Source organism: Chrysemys picta, chromosome 2 (assembly GCF_011386835.1).
Source record: "Chrysemys picta bellii isolate R12L10 chromosome 2, ASM1138683v2, whole genome shotgun sequence".
In the NCBI taxonomy this organism is placed as follows: domain Eukaryota; kingdom Metazoa; phylum Chordata; order Testudines; family Emydidae; genus Chrysemys; species Chrysemys picta.
Genome location: NC_088792.1, coordinates 85,939,065 through 85,964,396, shown reverse-complemented (window position 1 = coordinate 85,964,396; position 25,332 = coordinate 85,939,065). Strand labels below are relative to the sequence as shown.

General features: G+C 39.4%; 1 protein-coding gene across 5 annotated transcripts in view; it reads right to left on the bottom strand.

Moving 5' to 3' along the window:
• LOC101953448 (trafficking kinesin-binding protein 1) overlaps nucleotides 1-25,332 on the bottom strand; it is a 60,050-nt gene that overhangs the window by 31,374 nt on the left and 3,344 nt on the right. For 3 of the 5 annotated variants that reach the window (XM_024107973.3, XM_024107956.3, XM_024107962.3), the window contains exons 2-6: nucleotides 14,734-14,810; nucleotides 10,182-10,298; nucleotides 5,757-5,857; nucleotides 4,750-4,858; nucleotides 3,120-3,198 (exon numbers count right to left, since the gene is read on the bottom strand). In XM_024107973.3, the coding sequence (XP_023963741.2) occupies nucleotides 3,120-3,198; nucleotides 4,750-4,858; nucleotides 5,757-5,857; nucleotides 10,182-10,298; nucleotides 14,734-14,810 (483 nt within the window). Of the gene's footprint in view, nucleotides 1-3,119; nucleotides 3,199-4,749; nucleotides 4,859-5,756; nucleotides 5,858-7,583; nucleotides 7,638-10,181; nucleotides 10,299-14,733; nucleotides 14,811-25,332 lie in introns of those variants that run through there. The other 2 variants (XM_024107970.3, XM_065583654.1) reach the window with 1 other exon arrangement.

Genomic DNA, 25,332 nt, shown 5'->3' with positions numbered 1-25,332 from the left:
TGCAATGTGGGCTGTATACTTGCTAACAAGATTTCCTATTGTGGGCAAAACTGACATCTTGCAAATACAGTGAAGATGGTGTACCAAGGCAGTATGTTAAACTGTGATAGAAACAGTAAAGTTCAATAGTAAGATTCACTGTAAAATTGTTTGCACATTGAAATGCACTGAAAATTCGAAACTTTCATTCTATTTCACTGTAACTGGGTTTCATTGTAACATTCAAACACGTTAAACAGCCAGGTCAAACCTATCTTTCTCAACAACAGAAAGATGGGTACATTAGATTAAATTGCAGCAAGAGATTTAGGTCAGACATTAGGAAGAACTTCCTAACTGTCAGGGTTGTTAAGGACTGGAACAAATTACCTAAGGAGGTTGTGGAATCGCGATTATTGGAGCTTTTTAAGAACAGATTAGTCAAACACCTGTCTGGTATGGTCTAGATCAGGGGTCAGCAACCTTTCAGAAGTGGGGTGCCAAGTCTTCATTTATTCACTGTAATTTAAGGTTTCGCATGCCAGTAATACATTTTAACATTTTTAGAAGGTCTCTCTCTATAAGTCTATATTATATAACTAAACTATTATTGTATGTAAAGTAAATAATAGTGCAACGAGGTGAGCGGGGCCGGCGGCTGGTATCCCAGGCTGGCAGTGGGCTGAGCGGGGCCAGGAACCTGGCTGGCACAGGGCCAGTGGCCAGAACTCCAAACTGACTGTGGGCTGAGTGGGGCCAGCAGCCGGTATCCCAGACCATCAGCGGGCTGAGTGGGGCCGGCGGACGGAACCCCAGACTGGGAGCGGGCTGAGTGGGGCCGGTGGCCAGAAACCCAGACTGGGAGCGGGCTGAGGGGGGCCGGTGGCCAGAACCCCAGACTGGGAGTGGGCTGAGCGGGGCCGGTGGCCAGAACCCCAGACTGGAGCGGGTTGAGCGGCTCAGCCCGATCCTGGTCTGGGGTCCTGTCTGCCGGCCCCTGCCAGCTGGGGTCCGCCAGCCCCGCTCAGCCCACTGCCGGCCGAGGGTTCCCTTCATCCAGGCAGGCAGCGGGCTGAGTGGGGCCGGTGGCCAGGACTCCGGCTGGCAGCAGAGTGCCACTAAAAATCGGCTCACGTGCCACTTTTGGCATGTGTGCCACAGGTTGCTGACCCCTGGTCTACATAGTACTTAGTCCTGCCTCAGTGCAAGGCACTAGACTACATGACCTATTGAGGTCCCATCCCGTCCTACATTTCTAAGATTAAGGCATTTTTTTAGTGTCTTGCAGTGGAAATTATCGTTAATGAAAAGTTTGCTTTATGCCTAATTTCATGGCTACTTTCCTACTAACTGTGCAGTAAATGAGATCCAGTTCAACTTCATTCAAGAAGTTTTAGAATGTCTGAAAATAGCGTTATTTCATGCATAAACTTGTGATCCTAATGGTTTAACTCCTGCTGTGTTTTAAGTTCTTTGAGCCTGATGCTTCAACTGATAGAAAAGTAAGAACATATTTAGAGAATTTAGTCCTTTAAGACTGGAACATCCAAACTTTGCCAGCAGAGGCGACACTGTCAGCCTGTCAGGAACCTGAAGGCTGCACTTAATTTAAATTAAATGGAACAAAATGCAGCAGCTGTCATCGATAATACACAGGTGTGGCCCAGAGAAACTGCAAATCCCAGCACACACTGCTCCATCAAGTTCAAGCAGTTACTGTGGAACTCAATGAGCTGCACTTTGGCTACCTCTACATATATCATAATAAAGCTGAACTGGTATTTTCGTGTTAACCACAGGGAAGAAATGCTAATGTATTCACCTAGCCTCACTCACTAAGAGGAAGAAAAGTATCTTTAAATAAAAAATATTATGCACATTTTCTTTAAGCCTAAATTGTCTGTTGTGCATTGGCACCTAAGTAGGATTGGAAAGATGAGACTTCTATGAGTAAATGTCCATTTCACTGTACACATACTAACCAATGAAAAAATATTTCCATCGACAATAATCCAAATTTACGGACAGGCAAAGAAAGAAAAATGCTGCTTGAAAACTTAAGAGTCAGAATCTAGTGATTTCGACTTTTGAATTACGCTTGTTACAAATGGACTAGTGAATCAATACTAAAAACAGGTCTGATTTGTTGATTTAATTGTATTTATTTTTTATATTTTGACATGTGATGTTGATAGTTTGTGTTTAATGGTTCATAAAGCTTTAATTTTTTTAACCTCAACGTCGTTAAATAATTCTCTGACTCCTCCATATTTACTTCCAACTCTGAACATTTAAATAAAAAACCAAAACTTAAAACTCATAATTTCACACAACTGTGAAAATTTAAAATGGATAAAATGCTTACAAGTAAACATTGGTGTTATTAATATTATCCACTGAAACTATAAAAAAAAATGAAATTCTGCCAAGCCTACTAATAAATCATCTGAAAGTTTCCATCTCTTTCAATGCCTGATCATTATGTCTTCATTGATGGCCCATGTGGATACTGTAGATATATTCTAATGTTACATTTTAGTTCAAGGACTTGTACTTAAAGCTGAATTATCTTGACATTAAATGTGGTCTTAAGTGATGTAATTCCAATATGAAATGTGAAGCTGACAGGCTGAAAGATGGCTCTGCCTTTCTCGTACATTATTTCATAAAGTAAAGGTAGAAAAGTGACAAGAATGCAGGGACTTTTAGTTTTTTGTTTCTCTTCTCATGACCAGTCTTAAAAGACAGACAGATAATACTTGTAAGGAAATGAAGGACCACAGGGTAAATGATTCATTTAAATGACTCATTTATGAATTTACAGCTCAACCTAAATATGGCTGAACACAATAATTACAGAGACAGGGTGGATGAGGTAATATCTTTTATCGGACTCACTTCTGTTAGTGATAAGAGGTAAGCTTTTGAGCTACACAGTGCTGTTCCTTAGATCTGTTTCCCAGACCTGAGAAAGAGCTTTGTGTACCTCAAAAGCTTGTCTCTCTCACCAACAGAAGTTGATCCAATAAAAGATATTATCTCACCCACCTTGTCTCTCTAATATCCTGGGACCGACATGGCTACAACAACACTGAACACAACGTCAGATGTGAAAAAGGAGAAGAAAAAAAAGGACATACTCAGCTCTTTCACACAGTCATTTACAAGCTGCTGTTCTTTCTCTTCGTAAGTAATTGTTTCAGTCTTCAGCTGACAGGCCTGTTCAAAAGGTCCACATCAAAATATGGCACATTAGCATCTTGGTTGTTTTCTAATCTGTTGTAGTGTTTCCATTTGCTTCAAAAAAGCAAATCCTTTTTTCAAATCGCAACTCCAGGAAGACAGTGAGAAAACCCCAACTCCCCTTGTCTCCCCTCAATCTCTAAAAAAAAAAGGTTTCAGAGTAGCAGCCGTGTTAGTCTGTATCCGCAAAAAGAACAACAGGAGTACTTGTGGCACCTTAGAGACTAACAAATTTATTAGAGCATAAGCTTTTGCTCTAATAAATTTGTTAGTCTCTAAGGTGCCACAAATACTCCTGTTGTTCTTTTAAAAAAAAAAAAGGGTCCAAATGAACATTCAGCATCCACAGATTTGATGCAGAAATTTGCACCCACTAGGTGTCACTATTTTAACAGGAATGAAGATGACCGAAACCACATGCAGGGAGTGCACAGTGTATAAATTGATCACCTGAACAGATACGTTTTGAGATCTCTAAAATAGATGAAGATATTACATGTTTAAATTAAACACTATATGTTACATTTCATCCAAAGCATTGGCTACGCAATTGGACTTAAGTGTAAAGTGTTCTTTTATAACCCCTGAAGCCAGAAGACTTTCACTTCCAGCCCCACCTTAATTACCCTCACAATACCCACAACATAATATTTACACTACTTATCTTCCCTGGGTGTTTTCATAATAAAGGTGAAGTAGACTGCACATTGATCAAAACATACTTTATAAAAGAGTGACTTACATTTGTAATGGAAAGTTAATGAATTTGTGAATCTGAGAATGGTATTTCATCTAAACACCAATGAGAGTTCGCAAATTATAACATATCCCCAAATATTGTAAGTTCAAAAACTGCATTGACAAATCACAAATGTAATTACTTATCTGGTACGTGGCCGTCACAGTGAACATATATTAACTCTGACGGACTCCATCAACCCACATATATGTTTTTTATTCTTTTGAACAGTCCCAAAATAAAAGGAAAAATATGAATCCACAAAAAACAATGTTAAAATAATGTTAAAGGCCTGATTTGAAACCCACAAATTAAGGCCATTTAGAGTTTAAGGTAATACTGCCTCTCTCTATACTTAGGTAAGACATTTGTGCCTATTGCTAACACTGGTATGGGTTAAGGATCCTATGCCAACCTGCAGGTACAGCAAGGGTCAGCCATGTTCTAACACCATTTTTGTTTTCAGTCTGCGTGACCCGCTCAGGTTTTAGGCTATAATACTGTCCCCTAACACGCTTATAGAACTATGTTGTCCCCTCCACATGAAGCCTTTGCTCTGAATTTCCTGAAATGTATAGGTTTCAGTTGGACTCTTAACACTATTTTAAGATCAAAATTGGTGATTTGCTATATTACAAGGGGATCTGTTATGTAAGATAGCCCTCCCCTATGAGGGTTTCCATTAAGAATATTTATTTAACAATCATCAGCAGAGCACTGGTTTTCAAAGGGAGAGGGAAGCAGGGCTGCAATTATTAAAAACAAAGTATACAAGGGAGTGATTTCACCTCTGATCTAAGCACAACATTCTCCTCTTCAAGGTCCTTAAGTTTCTTTTGAAGAGAATCCAAGTGAAAATAGTTCTGGACGGAGGAGGAAGACTCATTCCTCTTCAACCTGGTAACATAACCATTAACATTTACTTTAGGCCCATTTTACTTGAAACCTTGGAAATGACAAATGGGAAAAGGCTTAACAGAGGTCCCATAACAACCAGAGCTGTGTGAAATTCAGACTTTTCACTTTAAGTTATTTGTGACAACACACATTTTCATCTAATTTTAAAAGTAACCATGACAATTTTCCTTATTCCTCCCACTTCCTGTGGGAAAGCTATTCATCCACAGATATTAGGAAGAAAGCAACCTTCAGATGCAGACTTACAAAAAATAATACAATAGCTTCATGAATCACGTTGCACATGCTCCACCTGAATGCTGCAATAACTCTGCAGACAAGTGGACAAGGGCAGGCAGTCTCCTCAAAGTCTGCCGTGCTGCTCAGACAGGTAACTGTCCAGAGAAGACTGTAATCCATGCGTTATCCCCTCCCTCTGCTGTCAAACAGTGCACCATATTTTAGCAATGCCTCAAGTCTTTGCCAGCCAAAGCAATGTGAGTATGGAGGTTAGTCTTCCATCACTTGGCCAGATTTTCCCCTGCAGACAGAAAGATGGTATGGTGGGGAGGTACATGCCAGGTGGCTCACTGATCCTCTGGGGTGGTCTATGCCAGCCCCAATGTGAGTTAGAGTAGCCTATGGTATCATATGCCACTGTCCTCCTGTCCTCCTTTTTCCTTCCCTCCCCACATTCAAATCAGTTCAGTTACTCCAATACAAACATTAACAAATGAAAATGTGCGGCGCAAGTTGGAGGTTTAAGTTATGAATGTAGCTTTATTCCATTCAGGATTAATTTTGCCACCCTCAAGGGTATCAACACTGCTCTTAAACTTCCTGCTATTATCCCTGGAAGGTTCAGATTCAGGAAAAGTGAACTGATCTGATAACTTACGGTGTTGAGCAGATGGACTCTGGCTCACTTTCTTCAGCAGCACTGGTATAAAACTGAAGCAGCTCATCCTTCATGGACAGTTCATGGCGCAACTGAGAAACCTGAGCAAAAAAGAGCGTAAATCTATCACTTCCCTTCTAAACATATTTATATTTTTAATAATTAAATCAATTTGTTTTTCATCTTTCATATGTTTCCTTCAGACTAGTCAAGAGCCCACTGTACCACTCTGATGAATGGACTGGAAACAATTTTTACTTCTTGAAAAATCTTTAAACAGTCATTTGATTTTTTTCCCCTTTCTTTTTAAAGAAAGCAAGAATCCAATTACCCACTGCTATTAAAGGAAACAAGAGAGGCAAATGGTCTGTCATTTCACTCCATGAGTCTGATTCACCGTCCCAGGTTTACACCAACATTACTCCATTGATTTCAATGGAGTAAAGCAGTTGTAAATCAGGCCTAGCATTTCTTTTCTGCTGCATCTGACACAGTGATTATAACCATTTCACTTGGACATGGTCCTGGCCACCATTATCCCTGCCTTTGTGACTTTCAGACTGGATTATCATAATTCTCTCCATGTAGGGTTACCTTTCGACACCACTCAAGTTTTAGTTGGTGCAGAATGTAGCAGATCCACCGTTTAGTGGGTTTTGTCATAGGGTGCACATTACATCAGTGCTGCATAGACTGCAAAGAACTATTAGCTTCTGAGTGCACTTTGACTCTGAAAAGTGATTCTATAGAAGTGGTATCATAGAATCCCATGCTTATTATATCTTACTCTATCAAATGTGCTCATTTTAGGAAAAGGTGTAGATTTTTTCTTCCTAATTGCCAGCTCTGCAGAAACAATCTAAAATCCAAAACCCATTTTATAAGTCCTCACTCAGATGAGAGATCCACTAACCACGAGCAACAGTTTGCAGGATGAAGCCCATTATTTCTCCAACACTGTAGGACTAAGTATTTATTAACATGAAAACATCAATTACATCACATATTTTATTCATTAACTAGATAGAGATCATCTTATCTTTCATATGTTACCTTTTGCTCTAGTGGATTAAAAGTCTTATTTCAGAGTAGTATTTTCCCCCCTTCTGACTGTAAAAGAGGAAATGAAAACTAGCTCTGATGAAAAACAGTCTGGAAATGAGTGTGGTGGGCTCAACCCACCAAACACTGAGCTTTAGCAAACATCAAACACTAACTCAAGTGTAATATCTAGCAATTAAATGAAAATTACAAAGCTCTACTGTTTAAGAGTGACCATAAACTGCTGGTCACTGGGCTGACAGTCCCCACGGAGGGTGAGTTAGCTAGCACTGCATTAGCTGCTGCAGGAGCACACAACAGAGATGACTAGAACAGGAAAGAAGTTTAGGGTTAAATAAAGTAAATAAAATAACCCAGAATAACTAGGAAGAGCAAAAATCCAACAATCTCCTTCCACTCTATCCTAGACTGACAGTTCACTTTACTCTGGCTCTTAGATCAGATTTCAAAGCAGGCAGGATTAGGTTGTACATGGTAATGTCATATTTCAGCAAAAGGACAGAAATTTTGATCTTGAAGCTGCAGCATCCTTAATTTTTAAACACTACAACACAGCACTGGGTGGGCAGGCTTTACTTGGGAAGCTACACTCATTTGTGCTACCTAAAGGTTGAACAGTTATTTCCGCAGTCAACGCAATTTGTAATCAAGAGAATTTGTCCAATACAACATTGAAGACTTTAGTAAAATACTTCCAAAACAGCAGGTACCCGGTGACTAAAGTGCACCGACATACAGTACAGCATTTTGCTTCAGTGCACTCACCTTTTGTTCTCTAGTGCCAAACAGTAGGTCTGAGTCTCAGTTTTCATAATTTAGTACTACTGGAAAGAGTTGTACAGGGTAGAAATTAGTAGCAATTAGATAAGACTGGGAAGGAAAGGGCTCTGTCCTCTTGACAGAAGGAAAAATGAAATTCAAACTGTTTTGAAGTGATCACACAAAAGCAGCTTGTTGCAGGTGAAGGAGACATTGGTATTTCATCAGAAGGGCAAGTAAGAGACAATATAAAGAGAAAAACTGGCCTGAAACATGTGGGTTAAAGTCACAGTTTTCATCAGAACATGATCAGAGTCTATTCCTCACAATGATATACAGGTTTGAAAATACAAAATCTACATGTTGATGTAAAGGCAACACGTGTATCAAATGAAGAGCCATGGAATAAACTGAGGATACATGATGGTGTGGCACAAAGACTATTAACATGAATATGGAATGGCTGCACTACCCATGAGTAAAGAAGCCACGTCATCCCATAAAAGTGCCAATAAAATCTATATATCATACACCACCATCAGGTATGTTGTATGTGTCATATGCTGCACTATTTTAGGAATGTTTAAAAGAAATTTATAGGGACTATATATTGTATCCCTCTGACTGCAAAGTCAGTTGCCTTAGTTATCATGACGCCCAACTGAACAGGACTCAGAGGAAATATCAAAACCTACTAAAACTCACCTCAGATTTTCTACACACAAAAGTGTTATGACTTTAAACCCTAATATCATTGGTCCCACCGGGAAGCTGGCAATTTCCTAGATGAATCATGACATTTTTTGTATAAGAAAGCTGTTAATAACGCAGCCAAACTGGCAATGCTGTCAAAGGTGAGTGAGTAATTCATTTGTCACCTGCTTTGGAATTTCTCCCATAGAGATCACCTCCATATATTGGGTGTATTTCCATGCATCATGCACCTGTAACTGCCTCACCCACAACTTGCTCATTATAGCATTGCTCAGATTTACCCTAACATCACAAATCCCAGAGAAGCTTCCATAAACAAGCATTTTCTAAAAACCAACCTGTTTTCAACCCCTCCCACCAACTGTGGAATTTCTCAACCTTTCTTAATCTTCCCCCAAGAAGTGCACCCGCAAGAGGCCCAGGATGGGCACGATTCAGCTCAAGGTCACCAAGTGTTTCTAGGAGGGACCCAGAACTCACTTTTAGCTCTTCAAGGCAGCAAACTAACAGACGTTGCATTGTGACATTTTTAGTTAATCTGGCTCTCTACTCAGGGAGATGCAATAAATAATACTGAAGATAATTTTCAGAACTCTCAACATTTCTCAAATATGTTTATAATACTTCATATATAGCACATACAATATACATTATAGTGTTCTATGGTGTTATTTATTTTTTTAAATCAGCACTCATTTGGGATGACCTGCACCATGTCATCCTATACACAGACACACAATATGTATACAAAGAACCTAACACATTACTATTGCTATCCAAAACTGTAATATACACACATACATATCACAAAAACCTTCGTACATACACATACACCCCCAGATTCTTCCACATTTTACTGAAAAATAGCAAAACCACTGCACCATAAACCAGAAGGTTTTAACAAATCTAGATGGGCGATACTAAGTCCCAAACCATTAGTTCTGTTTAATATCTATTTCTTTAACCCAACAAGTAACTTGGCTGCTTTCTGAAGCAGACCATATGTCGAAGAAGCATCATTCATCATGTCATAGAACCCACACAGTAATTTATCCTGAGCCACCCAAGCACCTGATGGATATGAAGCTGGGTATGTTAAAGAGGCATGATACCAGAGGGGTACAGAAAGTACAATGCACATGATTTTAGTGATCGTGGACTACTAAAAATCTCACTTTATATGAATAATACATCTTAAATAGAGTGGTATGATGTTTATGTTCATCTGCAGTAGGGGAGCAGGTTCGGCATTTAAGTGATTTTATTTAAAAACGGAAATCAGCTTGAATACAGAAAAGAAGATTTTTTGGGGGGGGAAATGAAAAATAATCTCTTACAGGTGGGAAAGGAGAGAAACAAACAGAGATGTGATAATCACTGAGATATGGGGGGAGAAGAAACAAAAGAAAAAAAAGCTGAATATTGTGGAAAGAGAAGTGCAAGCAATGAACCTAGGTAAAAAGGGAGCTAGAGAAGTGAGAGGAAAATATTGGAAAGAAAGAGGGGGGGAAGGAAATGTAGGGAAAGGAGGTGAATAAGGTCAAAATGGGGTTTGAGGAAAGTGCGGGGGGATGAAACAAAATAAAATAGGGACAAATATGTTTAAGCAAAGAATTTAGCCTGAGGTGGAGCAAAATCGAATGGCCCATAGTTTTCTTAAAATTTCCCTTTTTTATTTTTTTGAGCCCTGTAGGCCAAATGATCTCATCAATCATATTTATAGAATGAACTTTGTACAATATTCTATTAGAATCGTTATCGTTCAGATTGGCATCCTATACACAAGTAATCAGAAAGTTAACTACACACAAGCTAAAGCTAGAGAGAAGAGTTTTTCTGGACCCGCAGCATCATTAGGTGTAGAGACAGTACACATGTGTATGACCTTACCTCTTCCCTGATATGCTCTACTTGCTCCTCAAGGAATTCATTTCTCTCGGTTAGTGATTTATTCTTCTTTAACAATGACTGGCCAATTCGAGCAGCTAATTCTAAATCCCGCTCTTTCTGTAAAAGGGTAAGAAAAGAACATTGATTTCCAATGTTTTTGTTCACTTAGAAAATAACTGGTTCTCCCATGTCAAAAAAGGTTAAATCTGTGCTAGAAAAAAGGAAAGAATGAATAGTCTTCAAAAACAAAGAAACCAACAATTTTTGCTCATTTTCTTGTCCTATTCCTGCTTAGACTACACCTACATAATCCAGAAAAATTGACATGTACAGTTAATGAACCGTACAAATGAAAGCATAGCCTTACTGTAATGTAAAAATGTTAACTGAAGCAAATCTAATTCCAGCTCTTTTATTCTATTTGAAAAATTACTGTCAGTAACCATGCAATTTTTTCTTTGCACCTTTTGGTAGAGCGCTTGCAGGGAGCATTACAGATTATATTTTAAGAGCTCTGAAAGCACAGCAAAGCACAGATATAAGCAGACAGAATACACTTGGATATGCTAACGTGCTTCTCAGTTTCTCCTCTGCTCCATTTGAAAACAAATTCTAGTAAGTGTAAAATTTACGCAGCAGTTGTGAATGTGCATTATACTATCTTTTGATAGCTTCAGAAATAGAGGTGACTAAAGAAGGTAGGCCAAACTATAGCTTTAAGTCACTGCCTCCTGCACTCAGATAGGGATACAAGTGGTATACTTAGGGCTTGTCTATACTTACGCGCTGGTTCGGTGGCAGGCAATCGAACTTCTGGGTTCGATTTATCATGTCTTGTCTGGACGCGATAAATCAAACCCAGAAGTGCTCCCCGTCGACTCCGGTAATCCTGCTCGGCGCGAGGAGTACGCGGACTCGACGGGGGAGCCTGCCTGCTGCATCTGGACCACGGTAAGTTCGAACTAAGGTACGTCGACTTCAGCTACGTTATTCACGTAGCTGAAGTTGCGTACCTTAGTTCGAATTGGGAGGTTAAAGTGTAGACCAGACCTTAGAGGGAGTTGATCCAGCCAACATGCCTGTGGGGGCTCTGAAGGAACTCCTGGAGATGAAAGCAGGGCCGGCTCCAGGCACCAGCCCAGCAAGCAGGTGCTTGGGGCGGCACGTCGGGCTGTTCGGCAGCAAGTCCCTCTCAGAGAGAAGCACCTGCCACCGAATTCCCGCCAAAGAAGAAAGCGGCGTGGTGAAGCTGCCGCCGGAATGCAATTGCAATCGCGGCTTCCCCCCCGCCCCGCCTCTTGGGGTGGCAAAAACCCTGGATGAAAGAACTCAGATATAACAGTCATACCACCTTTTGAAAGGGTGTAATGTGCATTACCATCCCCCTGGATTGGGCCAGCTCTGTTAGCATGCCCCTCCCCTCCCCAGGGTTGGCTAGCCCATCAGTCACACAAGTCTAAAGACATCCCGCTTCCTCCATCCAAGTGCCCACGGTTACAGGAGGAGGTTCTCTACGCCCTCTCCTCCCTTGCTCACACACACACACAGGACCAGCCCTACCCTGTGTGGACAGTAAACCATGCTAAATATACTACAGATTGGGGACCTGATCCTGCTAATGCACATGCCTAACATTAAACAGAAGTAGTCCCAATTGATGTAAAACACATGCCCAAGTATAAGCAGGACCAAGGCATTAGAGAGTGAGCCCTTTTGGACAGGGCAATGAATTTAGGGTGTCAACTTTGCAGCACTTATAGGATTTTGAATTACCAAGATGCATTTTTACTGTGTTACATTTGTAAAAGTCTACGTGCAGTAATAGTGCCAATTTCCTTGTATATCCTTCTCTCCTCTTGCTCAGTTCCTTCCTCTGAGAACTAAACTTATCCCTTTCAGTTTATTGCTAAAAGTAGCTATTGTGTGCTTGTTTATTTTGGCTGACAAGTATCACACTCATTATTACTAACATTTATTGACTGTAATATGGATGATAAAGACAAAGTCTATGAAAAGAAGCTAGTGATTCATTGCCAGTGACATGGGTTCACAATAATGTCATGTATTTCAAGTGTCTCCATGCAGTAGAAGAGTAGAAAAGTAGATAGCAATTACCAGTGCTGATATAATTCTTAAATAATTTAAGATAGTTTGCAGATCTGGTAGTGCTGTCTCTAAGTGATTTCCAATATGTCAAGCTAAGTCTACTTTTGCATTAGAAACCAAGGGCCCTATCCAGCCAAAATTATGCATGGGCCTTCCAGACCATGGAAGTTCCAGAAGGCCATACAAAATATGCTAATGGTGTGTAATAGGCCAGCATATACAGCTGGCCCACTGTACAAGGTCAAAATGAAAAAGAAAAATATTTGCAGCAGATAAAACTACAGAGAGGAAGGAAGAGCCCTGTGGATCCCAGAGCCGATGCCCGAACATCTACATTGCAATTAAACAGCCCCTTAAACCTAAGCCACCTGGCACGGGCCAGCCATGGGTTTTTAATTGCAGTGTGGACATACCTTTTGGGTCTCAATTTGGAATTATGGGGATAATAGCACTTCCCTACCTCCCAGGAGTGAGGATAAATACATTAAAGATTGTGAAGGATAAATACACACAGATACTGTGACTTGTCAGATCGAATTGGAGAGGTCCCTCCTTATGGTCACCATTTGCGGGAGAGGAGCGTATGCCCACACATGTGCGTATGAGAAAAAGAGATTTAACAAGAAACTTTGGCTCAATGAGCCTCATATATTCTCTCACTGAGCAACATTAGAGAATTTAGCAAAAGATGCACCATTGTCAGGTCACATGGCCTCTTTAACAACCAGACAGAGAGGAAAGAACTCCCTCTGCTTTAGACTGTTGGCTCAGTGCATCCCACACTGTTCACAGGGGCTAGACTGCTACAGCTCTATAGAAATCAAGCTTTGTGGACTCAGGGAGGAGACAGGCTTGGGCAGATGCAGAATGACCAGCTCTGCCACTACTAGAAGGGGTGATGGAAGGAACTACCACCTCAGAACAGCCACCAGGCACACAAATGATTTTGTGTTGGCTACAGCCCTATGTAAACAAACAAAACCACGTGCCTCTAGGGCTAGGAGAGAATTTAAGAAATTTTCATATTCAAAGAAAACCAGGGGATATTTGTAAGTTTCCAGATGGATACAATACCTGCTTACAAAACCATGCAAATGAATCTAAGCAAATGAATAAGCAAAAAGAGCATGACATGTATGCATAATACAAGAGTAATTAAAACAGTTATCATTGGCGTGCTACAGATATAATCATTGTAAGTGAAGTATCTGGGGTTTAACATGAATAGTACATAGGAAACTGTTTTTAAAGATTTCAGGTGAAAGCATAACCAAAGGCCTCAATTCTACAACCAAGATACACTAATGCAGGCACTTGCGCTCACGCTTATTCCTTTGCAGCTTCGCGGTCAAAGAATGCACCAGTTCAGGTATTTTGGGTTAGCACTGCATGAAATGGGTCTGCTGTACTAAGAGAGCTTTGTAGTGTGAAACAAATGCAGCATTACCACAATATGACGCAGACCAAAATACTAAGATTTAAGTTCTAAACTGTCAAGGACAAAGACCGCATTGTTAGTCTTCATCTGAATAATGCCTTGCAAACATAATTTCCAAAAATATTTGCTTACATTTACTTTAAAAATAGAGAGTCCTGTGGCACCTTTAAGACTAACAGATGTAGTCTGCCACAGGACTCTCTGTTGCTTTTTACAGATCCAGACTAACACGGCTACCCCTCTGATACTTTAAAAATAGAGTTCATTTTGATCAATTAATATTAAGTCATTAGGATATTTAGTGAGTACAAAAATTTTATCCTGTAGGTCATTTTTCTCTCTCTGCTATTACTTGAAACGTTTAGCCTCAATCACAATAAATTAATGGCCATATATTATGGTGGGTATATAAATATAAAGGCACCAGAATGCAATAAAGAAAAACTTGGAGGCAGGGCAGAGAAAAGTACATGGGAGAGGAGGAGAGGTTTGTTTATCAATTGGTAACTACATATTTTCCTAAAGATTATAAACACGGAGATATCAATAATAAATATTATAAATAATATAAACAATAAATAGACTTGCGAGCTTTATGTGCTCTAGTTTAAAAAAAACATTTATAATACTGTGCATATTTGGAAAACAAAAATACACTCTCACTTCCCCTCTCCCCCCGCCAACATCATGATTTCATGTAAACCTTAACTTTTTTCCTCACATCATTCAGTATGGTATGTCACTTTTTCTATTCTGGCAATAGTGAGATAAATCTGCTTTAGCTATGTATGAACACGTGGTGAATTTGTACAAATGATGTAAACAAACTAAGTACCTTTTATTAATAAAGGTATGTCCCTTACCAATGAGATGTAGTGACTGTGCATTTATAATATTTGTTTCACCATGACTGAAAACAAATCAGGCAATTTCTATCAACACAGATTCTTTCACAATCTATGTTACGTCTTTGTCATAAAGTGAACAGCTGTGTAAAAGAATACTTGCCTCTTCTAGAAGTCGTGTAACAGCATCTATGTCATTGTATGTTTTAGTCATCTGGCCCACTCTTTCAGCACATAAAACTGTTGGAAAACAAGACACGTAAATTTATTACATCTGCCACTCAAACTAAACTAAATTAAGAATCAAACTTTAATCCTAAAATTAATCTAAATTATATCTGCTAACTGAATTATTTTAAGTTTTGGGAAACATTAAGAACTATGAAAACAATGAACTCAACAAGAAAAAAATTTCATCTTTAGTGTTTCAAAATTGAACTGAGAAGATTGGCATTTCTGTTTTGTAGCAGGCATTTGCTTTTGCCAATTTTTTTTCAGGTCCTGTATATACTGTAATCCTAGGAATTTTAAAGGCCTTATGATCAATCTGAAGTGTTTTTAAAGTCCATACATATTAAACTGTTCAACACAAACAAATTCAGAGCCTCAAACCTGGAATTTTCTGTGTAAAACAGTTAAATTTACTTTTGATTAAATGCAAATTGGAAAAAAAAATTTTTTTTAAGTGTGTCTTGCAAGTCTAAGGGGGAAGATGGAGTCACAACAAAACTTTATAAATTTCTCAAACCATTAAGAGAGAATCAATGAATGAGTACTATAAACTCAATGCAAAAACATTTTAAGTAAAAACAAACAAACAAAATGCACAAAGGCTCATTGTGTCACCTTTACATTGAGCCATGTCTTATTCCATTAGTCCCTATTGAAGTAGAACCAACGGGACAGCTCATAGAAGATACTGCTCTGTGTGAGGCTGGCAAAACTGGGCTCTATCATATAAGACTGCATAGTGCATATAAAATATATACACAATTCTGATTCTGAATGACCTAAATATAATAGCCCTTGTAATGTATCTGGTAACTAAAGCATGTCACAGACTGTTGTATTACTATTTAAAGCAATTCATAACTGAAATGGATGTGACACACTTAAATAAAACCAGTGTTATTACCCTGCTGAATAATTTGGGAAAATTTTTGTCTGACAGCATGACTTTTTCTTGAAGGAGACATAGTGACCTTGGTTGAGTCTCAGAGATATTGAGATTTCTAAACATAACACAAATAAATTTGTAAAAAAGGTCAGCAGCTCCTGTTTTACCCGTATGAACTCCTTTTCCCTCCACCAATGTTTTTATGGCTTAAACATTCCATTCTGGAAAAAAGGGACTGTTAATACAGAGCTATATTAGTTGATTACATTGATTTCTGCAGAGGAGACTGCTGTAAGGCAACTATTCTTCACAAGTGGATTTATCTTTGACAGAGTTTCAATTACGGCTGATGCACAGTTTGGGCGATATTGTTCTAAGGTGGTTAACTCAGTATAAAGAAATCAAGTCCAAATTACTTTAAAATAATTGCATGCTGTGTGGTTAAACCTGACGCCACAGATTAGGTGGCATACAACTGACAACAACTGATATACACCAATGAATAAAAATAGTAGCTGATTAGGCATCCTGTTGCCTTACCAACCCAGAATGTCAAAGCATTTTAGGACCAAATCCTGTAAATATTTAGGTACATGCTTAACTTTTAGCCTTGTAAGCAATCCCAGTGAACTCCATAGGACTGCCTGCAGAAATTTTGCACTATCAGGGATTTTAGCTTACACTACTCTAAACCTAATTAAAAAGTTAGCAAGTGTTAACTAAAAGCTTATAGCCAGAAATTTACACCCCCAAAAAACTGATTAGATAAGAGAATAAAAATGAAACACAGAATGAATATATGCTACAGTGTAAACATAAACATGCTGCATTTACAAACTACATGTTTGCAGAAACCAACTGTTTTCTGCCAAGAAATATTTTAACTTGCGAAAATCAGGAGCATAGAGGAAGCAGGAAACTGGGGTAATCATTGCACAGAGAATTTTTCATGAAAACATGACAGAAAGAAAAGAGATTTGCATTAACTACGTAACTTTAAATGTCCATTCATAAAGAGGTTTAATGTAACCATAAAAACAGTTTCCAACACGATAATACATAAATCAACATCTAAAATGCCAACTGTAACTACTGACACAGACCAACATTTTATTATCCCAAACAACTGTTCATACACAGTTTCCTTGGCTATAACTTTCCCTCAGCAATGTTGGTAAATTAATGTTTGGGATTGTCATTACTAACACTAACACTGCCACCGTTTGTGACGAAGGTGACATGACACCACCCTAGTGACCGCAAAACTATTATCATCTTGATAAAACCCAAACAAGTAGATAACAGTGTGGTGTTCCCATGGACTGAGCAAGGTCATTTGACTGGGAGAAAGGTTGATAAGGGCTGTTACGTGCAGTTGCTAACTCAACTATTTCTTAAGAACTAGGTACTACACAACCTTTAAAAGCAGGATATCAGCACTTTTTGCTATTAAGCAGCAATGTCAAGACAATTAAAGTCACGCAATGCATGACTGAAACAGTCTTTTGCACACACAAATCAAAATCTATCATTTTCAATAAATGTCTTAACACCCAAATAGATACGGGATAGTCAAAGCCCAACCTTCCCTTTGAATTTATACATATATATATTATATAATATATAATTTTATATATGTGTGTGTGTGTGTGTGTGTGTGTGTATATATATATATATAAAAAATTTTGACAGCAGGTAATACGTCCCAGAAGCTATCACAATGGTCTCAAAGAACAAAGAATGTTTAAAAAAAAATAATAATAATAAACTTGATCACCAATGGCTTTATGGCCTCATTAAATATGAGCAACCACCAAAATTTAGATGAAGTCTCTGTTACATCACTCTGGACAGTGTTAAGGGCCTTCAAAGTGCAATTTGAGTTCTCTTAATAGCCAGTCTAAACGAAAATTCAGGCCCGAGACTCCAGTCAAAGACCCAACCTCGAAGGCTGCAGCATTACCGTTTTAGTTAATCCCCTTCCAGAAACCTCACACCCAGCTGAACCACCATGTAGGATAAACTAAAGCCTTTAGAGAAATATTGATTAAAACAATACATTTAACAAGGATTGCTGCTTTGGATAAGAAATTTGACTTTGAATATAACAGCAAGGTTACAAATGTACTGACACGCTTCAATAGATTGGAGACTACAGTCACAAAAGCTAAAGAAATTGGTATCATCATAGAGGGGAGGAACATTAGAGGATTAATATAAAACTAATTGCTTCAACAAGAGAAAAAAAACAAAGCCATGAACCAAATACAAACAGAAGCCTGATGGGAACAGAAAAAGATATTTTGATTACACAAACTTCTCCTGACTTTATGCTTTAGCCAATGAGATATGTAAATTAAAAGTATATTGCCCTAATGAATATGGTATCTGGCTTGTTCCAGTTCCTGTTGAACACTAGCCTTCTAACACTATTGTAACCATATGAAAAGGGCAAATGAAGGACAGTGCACTGTAATATAAAACCCACAGCGCATAATTACTGACCTCCTCTTCCACACTGGCAAATCAGCAGCATGATAGGGAGGGGGTGATGTCTGTGAGTACACAATCATAATATCCAAGTCAAATGCAATTCAGACCTCTCAATTCAGAGTTAGAGGAATATTAGGCAATAAAATGGTCACTCAAGTGAGGAAAAAGAAATCACAGGATTCCAAGAACAAAAAGAATTATGTACAAAATGTTGGCAGTTGCTTAGAAAACATCTTTGGATCCTGGTGACAACGATTTAATACAACATTATTATGTGTCACAAAAAATGTAAATACATGAAGATCACAGACATACTCTCAGACTCAGATTAATGAAAATCATTGGGGCTGTGTTTTAGTTGTGGGGGTTTCACATGCATATAATGAAATGTACATATAGTAATTGCAATAGAGATCATGAATTCCTGTCATGCACAGGCTCTAAAACACAACCCAAAAACTTCATATTCTCCCACATTTTATACCAATTTAAAAGAGGATGTGGCTGTATGTGTCAATGTTTCTTTCAGGGGCGTTAAAAGACTAATAAATGGTAAAGTCCCCAGGAGACCAGGTTTTGGACATGCAATAACTCAGAAGGAAGGAGCAATGCCCAGTAAAGACAGGGCTTGAATCTTTAATTAGGGTGGGGTGCCTGAGGTATTTGCATTCTCAAGCATGTCAGAAGGAAGATGTGTACTTTATTCTTTATATCAAAATCTCCATCTAGTACACTATCTGACAGGGCTTGGAAAATTTACCAAATATCTAATAGTTTGAGGAAGATTTTAAAAGAAAGGAGAGAGGGAAGAATAAAGGGCTGCTGAGGAAGCCAACCTGCTCTTTCCTCAATCCTCACATTCCCAATTCCAGTTGCTGGGAAATGGAAGGGGACTAAGATTATGCCCAGGGTAAACTGACTTGGTACCTTTTGTCTTGAATTAGACTGTGAGCTTTGGGACAGGTAGCAGCATGCCATCTGACATGTTTGCAAAGAGTCTAACATAATGAGGCTCCAGTTCCATTTGGGGCCTTTAGACACAGCCCTAATACAATTATTCTTATTAATTATTAACAATAATAGAGTGCTGTCCATCTCTGAACCTCTGGAGGCTGGGTGTCTGGTAAATTTTAAGCTACATCTCCTTCTAGTTGCTGGAAAAGTCAAGAAACTTTCTGTCTCTTGTTCTCTCTCACACCCTCTCTCCTCTGACTCCTGGGAGGTAGGATGGTCTATGCTATTCTATTCCTCTTCCTGCATCTGTTTTTGAGAGGTCCTCCCTCAAGAACAGCTCCAAAGCCACTTGCTGCTGCTCAGAGCTTCTCAAAACAGCAGAAGCCTGAAGGTGATTCCTGACCATTATAAATGCTGCACACGGTGTTTACATAGCAACAGTCAAACTGTGTTCAGTTACACTCTGCTACTGCTTGGCAAATAAGCAGCAACAGAGGCACTGGAATAAACTCAGAAGCACAACACTACATTGGTTTACATTAATTTCACTCTTTAAAGGTTATTTTTGCAAACTGAAGGGTAGAAACACTTTTTAAAATTGAATCTTAAATTCTACAGGAGTAGACAGCTTAGGTCCCAACAGTGCCCAGAGAAAGCTTCTCATTCTCGTGAAGGAGTGGACGTGGGATTTTTCAAGCCCTGCCATGTATATATCCTTTGCAACTCAATCTCAGTGATCCTATCTATGGAAATTCACTGTCGTCCCCCATTTTGATCCAAAACAGCCATTAGATGCCGTCAACAAGCCTTTATACACTGCAAAACTCGACTTTTCTCCGTAACTTTTAAGGAAGAGGGAAATTGGTGAGGCTGGTTGCTTCAATTCTGCAGTTGTCAGGGCATGTTTTCGGGGGAGTGACTGAATGAGTATACTTGTATAGCTGCATATTTTCAAAGATTGTCATGGGTGCACAGAGCTCTGGATGCACATTTGTGTGTGATGTTACAAGTCAAAATAAATAGAACATATGCACCTAACAGGTTCTACAGCCTCACTTCTCTCATTTCCTGCATATACTTTTCTGCTTCCTTTCCCTCAACATCCTAATTCACCACCGTTTTTCATTACGAAGTCCTTAGGCGAAGGAATGGTCTTCCTCAGTGCTTGTATAGTATCATGCCTAGTGACAATGCTCAATATATATAACTTAAATCTACAACAAAACAAAACTCTTATCATTGGACAAAAACACTTCCCACCCCTGAAATGCTGCAAGCCAGTCATTCGCTGCTTAGAAAAACATTATTATTATTATTAATAATAAATATTTGTATTGTGGTAGTCCTTAGAGACATCCATTAGTGTTCAGGGTTCCATTGTTCAAGGCACCATGCACCCACATAACAAAGAGAATAACTGCCTCAAAATGCTTAGAATCAAAGTACAAGACAAGAGGTAATAGGTGGATATAACAGTAGGGGAGATCACCACGTGGCAGTGAAAAAACTATTAGTGTAATAAAACTGTGGTCACAGCACATCAACTGCCTAGCCATTGTCAAGTCACAGTCAGCAAGTAGATACAGCAGCTATTTTTTCCCTCTAAGTTACAAATTCTATAAGTAATACCACCAACACACAGGTCAAAATAAAACAAAATAATAATCACATTCTATGCTTGCTGACAGTCTAATTGTGCAGTTTACAATGCAATTTTATACTAAGGAGCAATTATTTCTTCCTCTGAAATTTGTAGAAGTTCTAATTTTTCCACCTAAGATGTGGTTTAAAGGGAGTTTACAACCACAGTTTACACACAGTGTGTTCAAACAGCTTGTCTCCAGGAGGCTCCAATATTAAGATCTCAAATACAGCAAACTAATGATGTGTTATATTATTCATTCTTAAACAGGTGAAAGGTTTGGGAAACAATTAGGGCACGGGGAAGGGGGCACGCAAAGAGATGGTAGCCATTTTGTAGCGTTCCCCTAAGGCAGGATATGCACTGGAAGAGTTTTCCTCTACTACATAGAGAATCACAGAACTCAACAAAGACAGTCATCCTGAATGTCTCTCCCTTGCTTCTCTCATTAATGTCAAGTCCAGAAGGCTGAAGTAACTTTGACAACAGCCACAGGAGCAAGATTAACAAGATAAGGAGGATTCATGGGAGGACAAAAGGTGGCTCTGCTTGTACTGACTTCTCAGTTTGGAACTCAGGCCTTGTCTACACTACTGGGGTAAGTCGACCTAAATTACGTTACTCCAGCTATGTGAATAACATAGCTGGGGTCGACGTAGCTTAGGTCGACTTACTGCGGTGTCTTCACTACACTGTGTCGACAGGAGATGGTCTCCGGTCAACCTACCTTACTCTTCTCAGGGAGTTGGAGTACCAGAGTCTACTGGAGAGCGCTCTGCCATCAATTTAGCAGGTCTTCACTAGACCTGCTAAATCGACACCCACAGCATCGATTGCAACAGCACTGATCTCCACGATAGTGAAGCCAAGCCCTCAGTTTCCAATTGCTCAGGTCTTCAAAACTAGAGTGGAATCCTGTTTATGGAAACTGATTTGGGAAACCTCTAATTTGGACAGTTACATCCAAATGACCCAGGTCCATAAAACAATGAAACTTCTCAAATCAGACCTGCACAAGAACAGCAAGTTCTGCAAGGCATTTTAATACCAAACAGGTCAGTCAGATGTCTGGTTTTCCAGCCCCCTGATTCCCTCACACCCACTTATTTTGCTATTTTTGCCTCCCTTCTAGAAACATTCCCGCATCTCTCCTCCCTTCCTCTCCGTACAAGATTGTACTGACTTTTTCACACTAAAGATCAGCTTCCTTCCTTGTCTCTTCCAGAAATGTTTCCTCTTTCTCACCCATCACCGACACAGATTTCTGCTCTGCTCTCTACCTGTCTCTTAACCCCATCTCCCTTGATCCACTTGCTTTCTCACTCTCGCTCCTCTGCATCTTTTATTTTCTTCTGGACTCTTCCCCATCACTAGCATGCCCTAGCCTCCCCTCCTCCACAAAAACAATTGTGTTCCCTTGATGCCACTTGTCTCTCCAACTACTGCTCCCATCTCCCTTCACCACTAACCTTACTGGATGCACCCTTTAGAACCATTGTCTAATATTCTTCTCCTCTAGCACCATTCTGGACCTCCTCCACTATACTGAAACTGCTCTCCCAGGTTTTTCCCTAGCTAAATCCTTGTACTCCATCCTCATCTTTCTCAACCTATGTCTTGTTTGACACTGACAATCATACATTTCTCTCTGAAATCTTGTCCGCTCTTGGTTCCTGATTCCATCGATCCAGGTTTATTCTCCTGTCTTTGTGATCACTCCTTCAATGAATCCTCTTCCTCCCATGTCCCACAATCCATGGAGGTCTTAAGGTCTTGACCCTTTCCTATTCTCCAATCACATCTTCCCTCTGAACCATCTCAGCTGCTCCTGGATGATGACACTCAAGTTACCTGTCCACTCATGACCCCTCTCTCTGATATCTCATCCTGGATATCCTTCACAATTCTCCCTATTCTCAGTTACTTTTGATACCACCGCAATGTTCCCTGGCACTCAGACTGGCCAACCTGGGATTCATCACCACCTGACTCTCTCTTACCCCAACATCTAGGTTGTGTCAGTTCTTCCATGATAACATTTGAGATCTATTCTCTTCCTTACACCCAAAGAGCCAAAACTCTTGTCCAAGGCCTCATCAACTGGGTCTTGACTATCCTAGACTCCTCCTCTCTACCCTTCCTACAGCCCAATCATCCACCTCAGGTCCAGACAAAATGCAGTTGCTAAGATCCTCTTTCTTGCACACCACTCTGGCCACATCACGTGCATATGAATCCTTTCTACTTTCTAAACCATTTCACCTTCATTAAGTGCAGGCTTCTTGTCCTCACCATCAAGGCCCTTCACAACTCTACCCCTCCTTCCTATTTATCCACTCTAGACTCTTTCAGCATTGTCCACAACTTGCTGCTGCTGCTGCTTCTGCTCCCCCAATGCCTCCAGCCTTATTAGTTGGTCATGTATGAGCCATATCAGCTGGGAAAAAGAACTTACTCAGACAAATGTGAATGATAACTGGGAATAATTTAAGAACACCTTACTATAATGCCCAAAAAGCCACAATCCCACAATTGAGGAAGGAGGCTGTGCTGGTTAAAAACCTGGTTTAGAGGGGAAGTGAAGGCAGCTGTAAAAAAACAATTCTGTATACATAAAACAAACGGAAGAAAAGGGAAGTTGATAGTAATGAATATAAAAAGCTGAAAGCGGATGTTGTGCCAATTTTTAAAAGGATAAATAGGACGTTCCAGGTAATTACAGGCCTGTTAGCCTGTCATTGAACCCAGGCAAGATAATGGAAAGACTGATAAGGGACTTGATTAATAATAAACTAAAGGAGGATAATGTAATTAATCCAATCAGTATGGGTTTATGGAAGACAGACAGACAGAATCTTTTTTTGATGTGGTTTAAAGGGAGCTTACAACCACAGTTCACCCACAGAGTGTTCTAACAGCTTGGCTCCATGGAGGCTCCAATATTAAGGTCTCAAATACAGCAAACTAATGATGTGTTATATTATTCATGCTTAAACAGGCGAAAGGTTTGGGAAACAATTAGGCCATGGGAGCACAAAAGTGTGAGATGGTAGCCATTTTGTAGAGTCCCCCCTAAGGCAGGGGATGCATTGGAAGAGTTTTCCTCTACTACATTGAGAGTAGGTTTTTTTTTTAAATGAGATTATAAGTTTGGTTGATAAAGGTAACAGTGTTGATGTAATATACTTATACTTCCGTAAGGCATTTGACTTGGTGCCACATGACATTCTGAATAAAATATCAGAATGATTTAAAATTAACATGGCACACTCTAAATGGATTAAAAACCGGCTAACTAATAGGTCTCAATATGTAACTGTAATCCGAGAAATGCCATTGAGGGGTCTGTTTCCATTAGGGTCCTGGAGGTATTGGTTCTTGGCTCTATACTATTTAATATTTTTATCAATGGCTTGGAAGAAAAAAAAATCACTGATAAAATTTGCAAATGACACAAAAATTGGAGGAGTGGTAAATAATGAAGAGGACAGGTCACTGATTCAGAGCGATCTGGATCGCTTGGTAAACTGGGCCCAAGCAAACTATATATATTTTAATATGATTAAATGTAAATATATACATCCAGGACCAAGGAATGTGGGCCATACTTATAGGATGCCAGACTCTATCCTGGGGTGCAGTGACTCTGAAAAAGATTTGGAGACTGGTGAATAATCAGCTGAACATGGACTCCCAGTGTGATGCTGTGGCTAAAAAAATTAATGCAATCCCAGGAAGCATAAATAGGGAAATCTTGAGTCTGAGTAGAGAGGTTATTTTACCTCTGTATTTGAAACTGGTGAAACTGCTGCTGGAATACTGTGTCCAGTTCTGGGGCCCACAATTCAGGAAGGATGTTGATAGATTAGAGAGGGTTCAGATAAGAGCCGTGAGAATGATTAAAGGATTTAAAAACATGCCTTCTAGTGATAAACAAAATAGATTCAGCTCTTTGAGTCTAACAAAGAAAGAGTTAAAGGGTAACTTGATCGGTCTTTAAGTACCTACAAGGGGAATATTTAATAATGGGCTCTTCAATATAGCAGAGAGAGGTATAACATGATCCAATGGCTGCAAGTTGAAGCTAGACAAATTCAGACTGGCAATAAGGCATACATTTTAAAAGCAAGGGTAATGCTTTAAAATACTTTAAGCACTGGAACAATTTACCAAGGGGTGAGGTGGATTCTCCATCACTGACCATTTTAAAATCAGGATTGGATGATTTCCCAAAAGATCTGCTCTAGGAATTAGTCTGGGGAAGTTCTATGTCCTGTGTTGTACAGGAGGTCAGACTACATGACCACAGTGGTCCCCTTTTGGCCTTGCAACTTATGAATCTTCTCACAGAATTCCATACCTCCTTATACACTGACCCTTAGGCATGGATTGCTCTCTGTGAAGTGACCTAAACCTGCTAACCTCCAAATTTCTGTAAAAAACACCTATCCCCGCTTCAATACCTGTAAGAAATTAACCAAAAACAATGGCCTGAGTGGTAGATGGGGTTAGTGGGCATTTATTTCACCTAGGTATCTCTTTGAAAAGATTTAAAA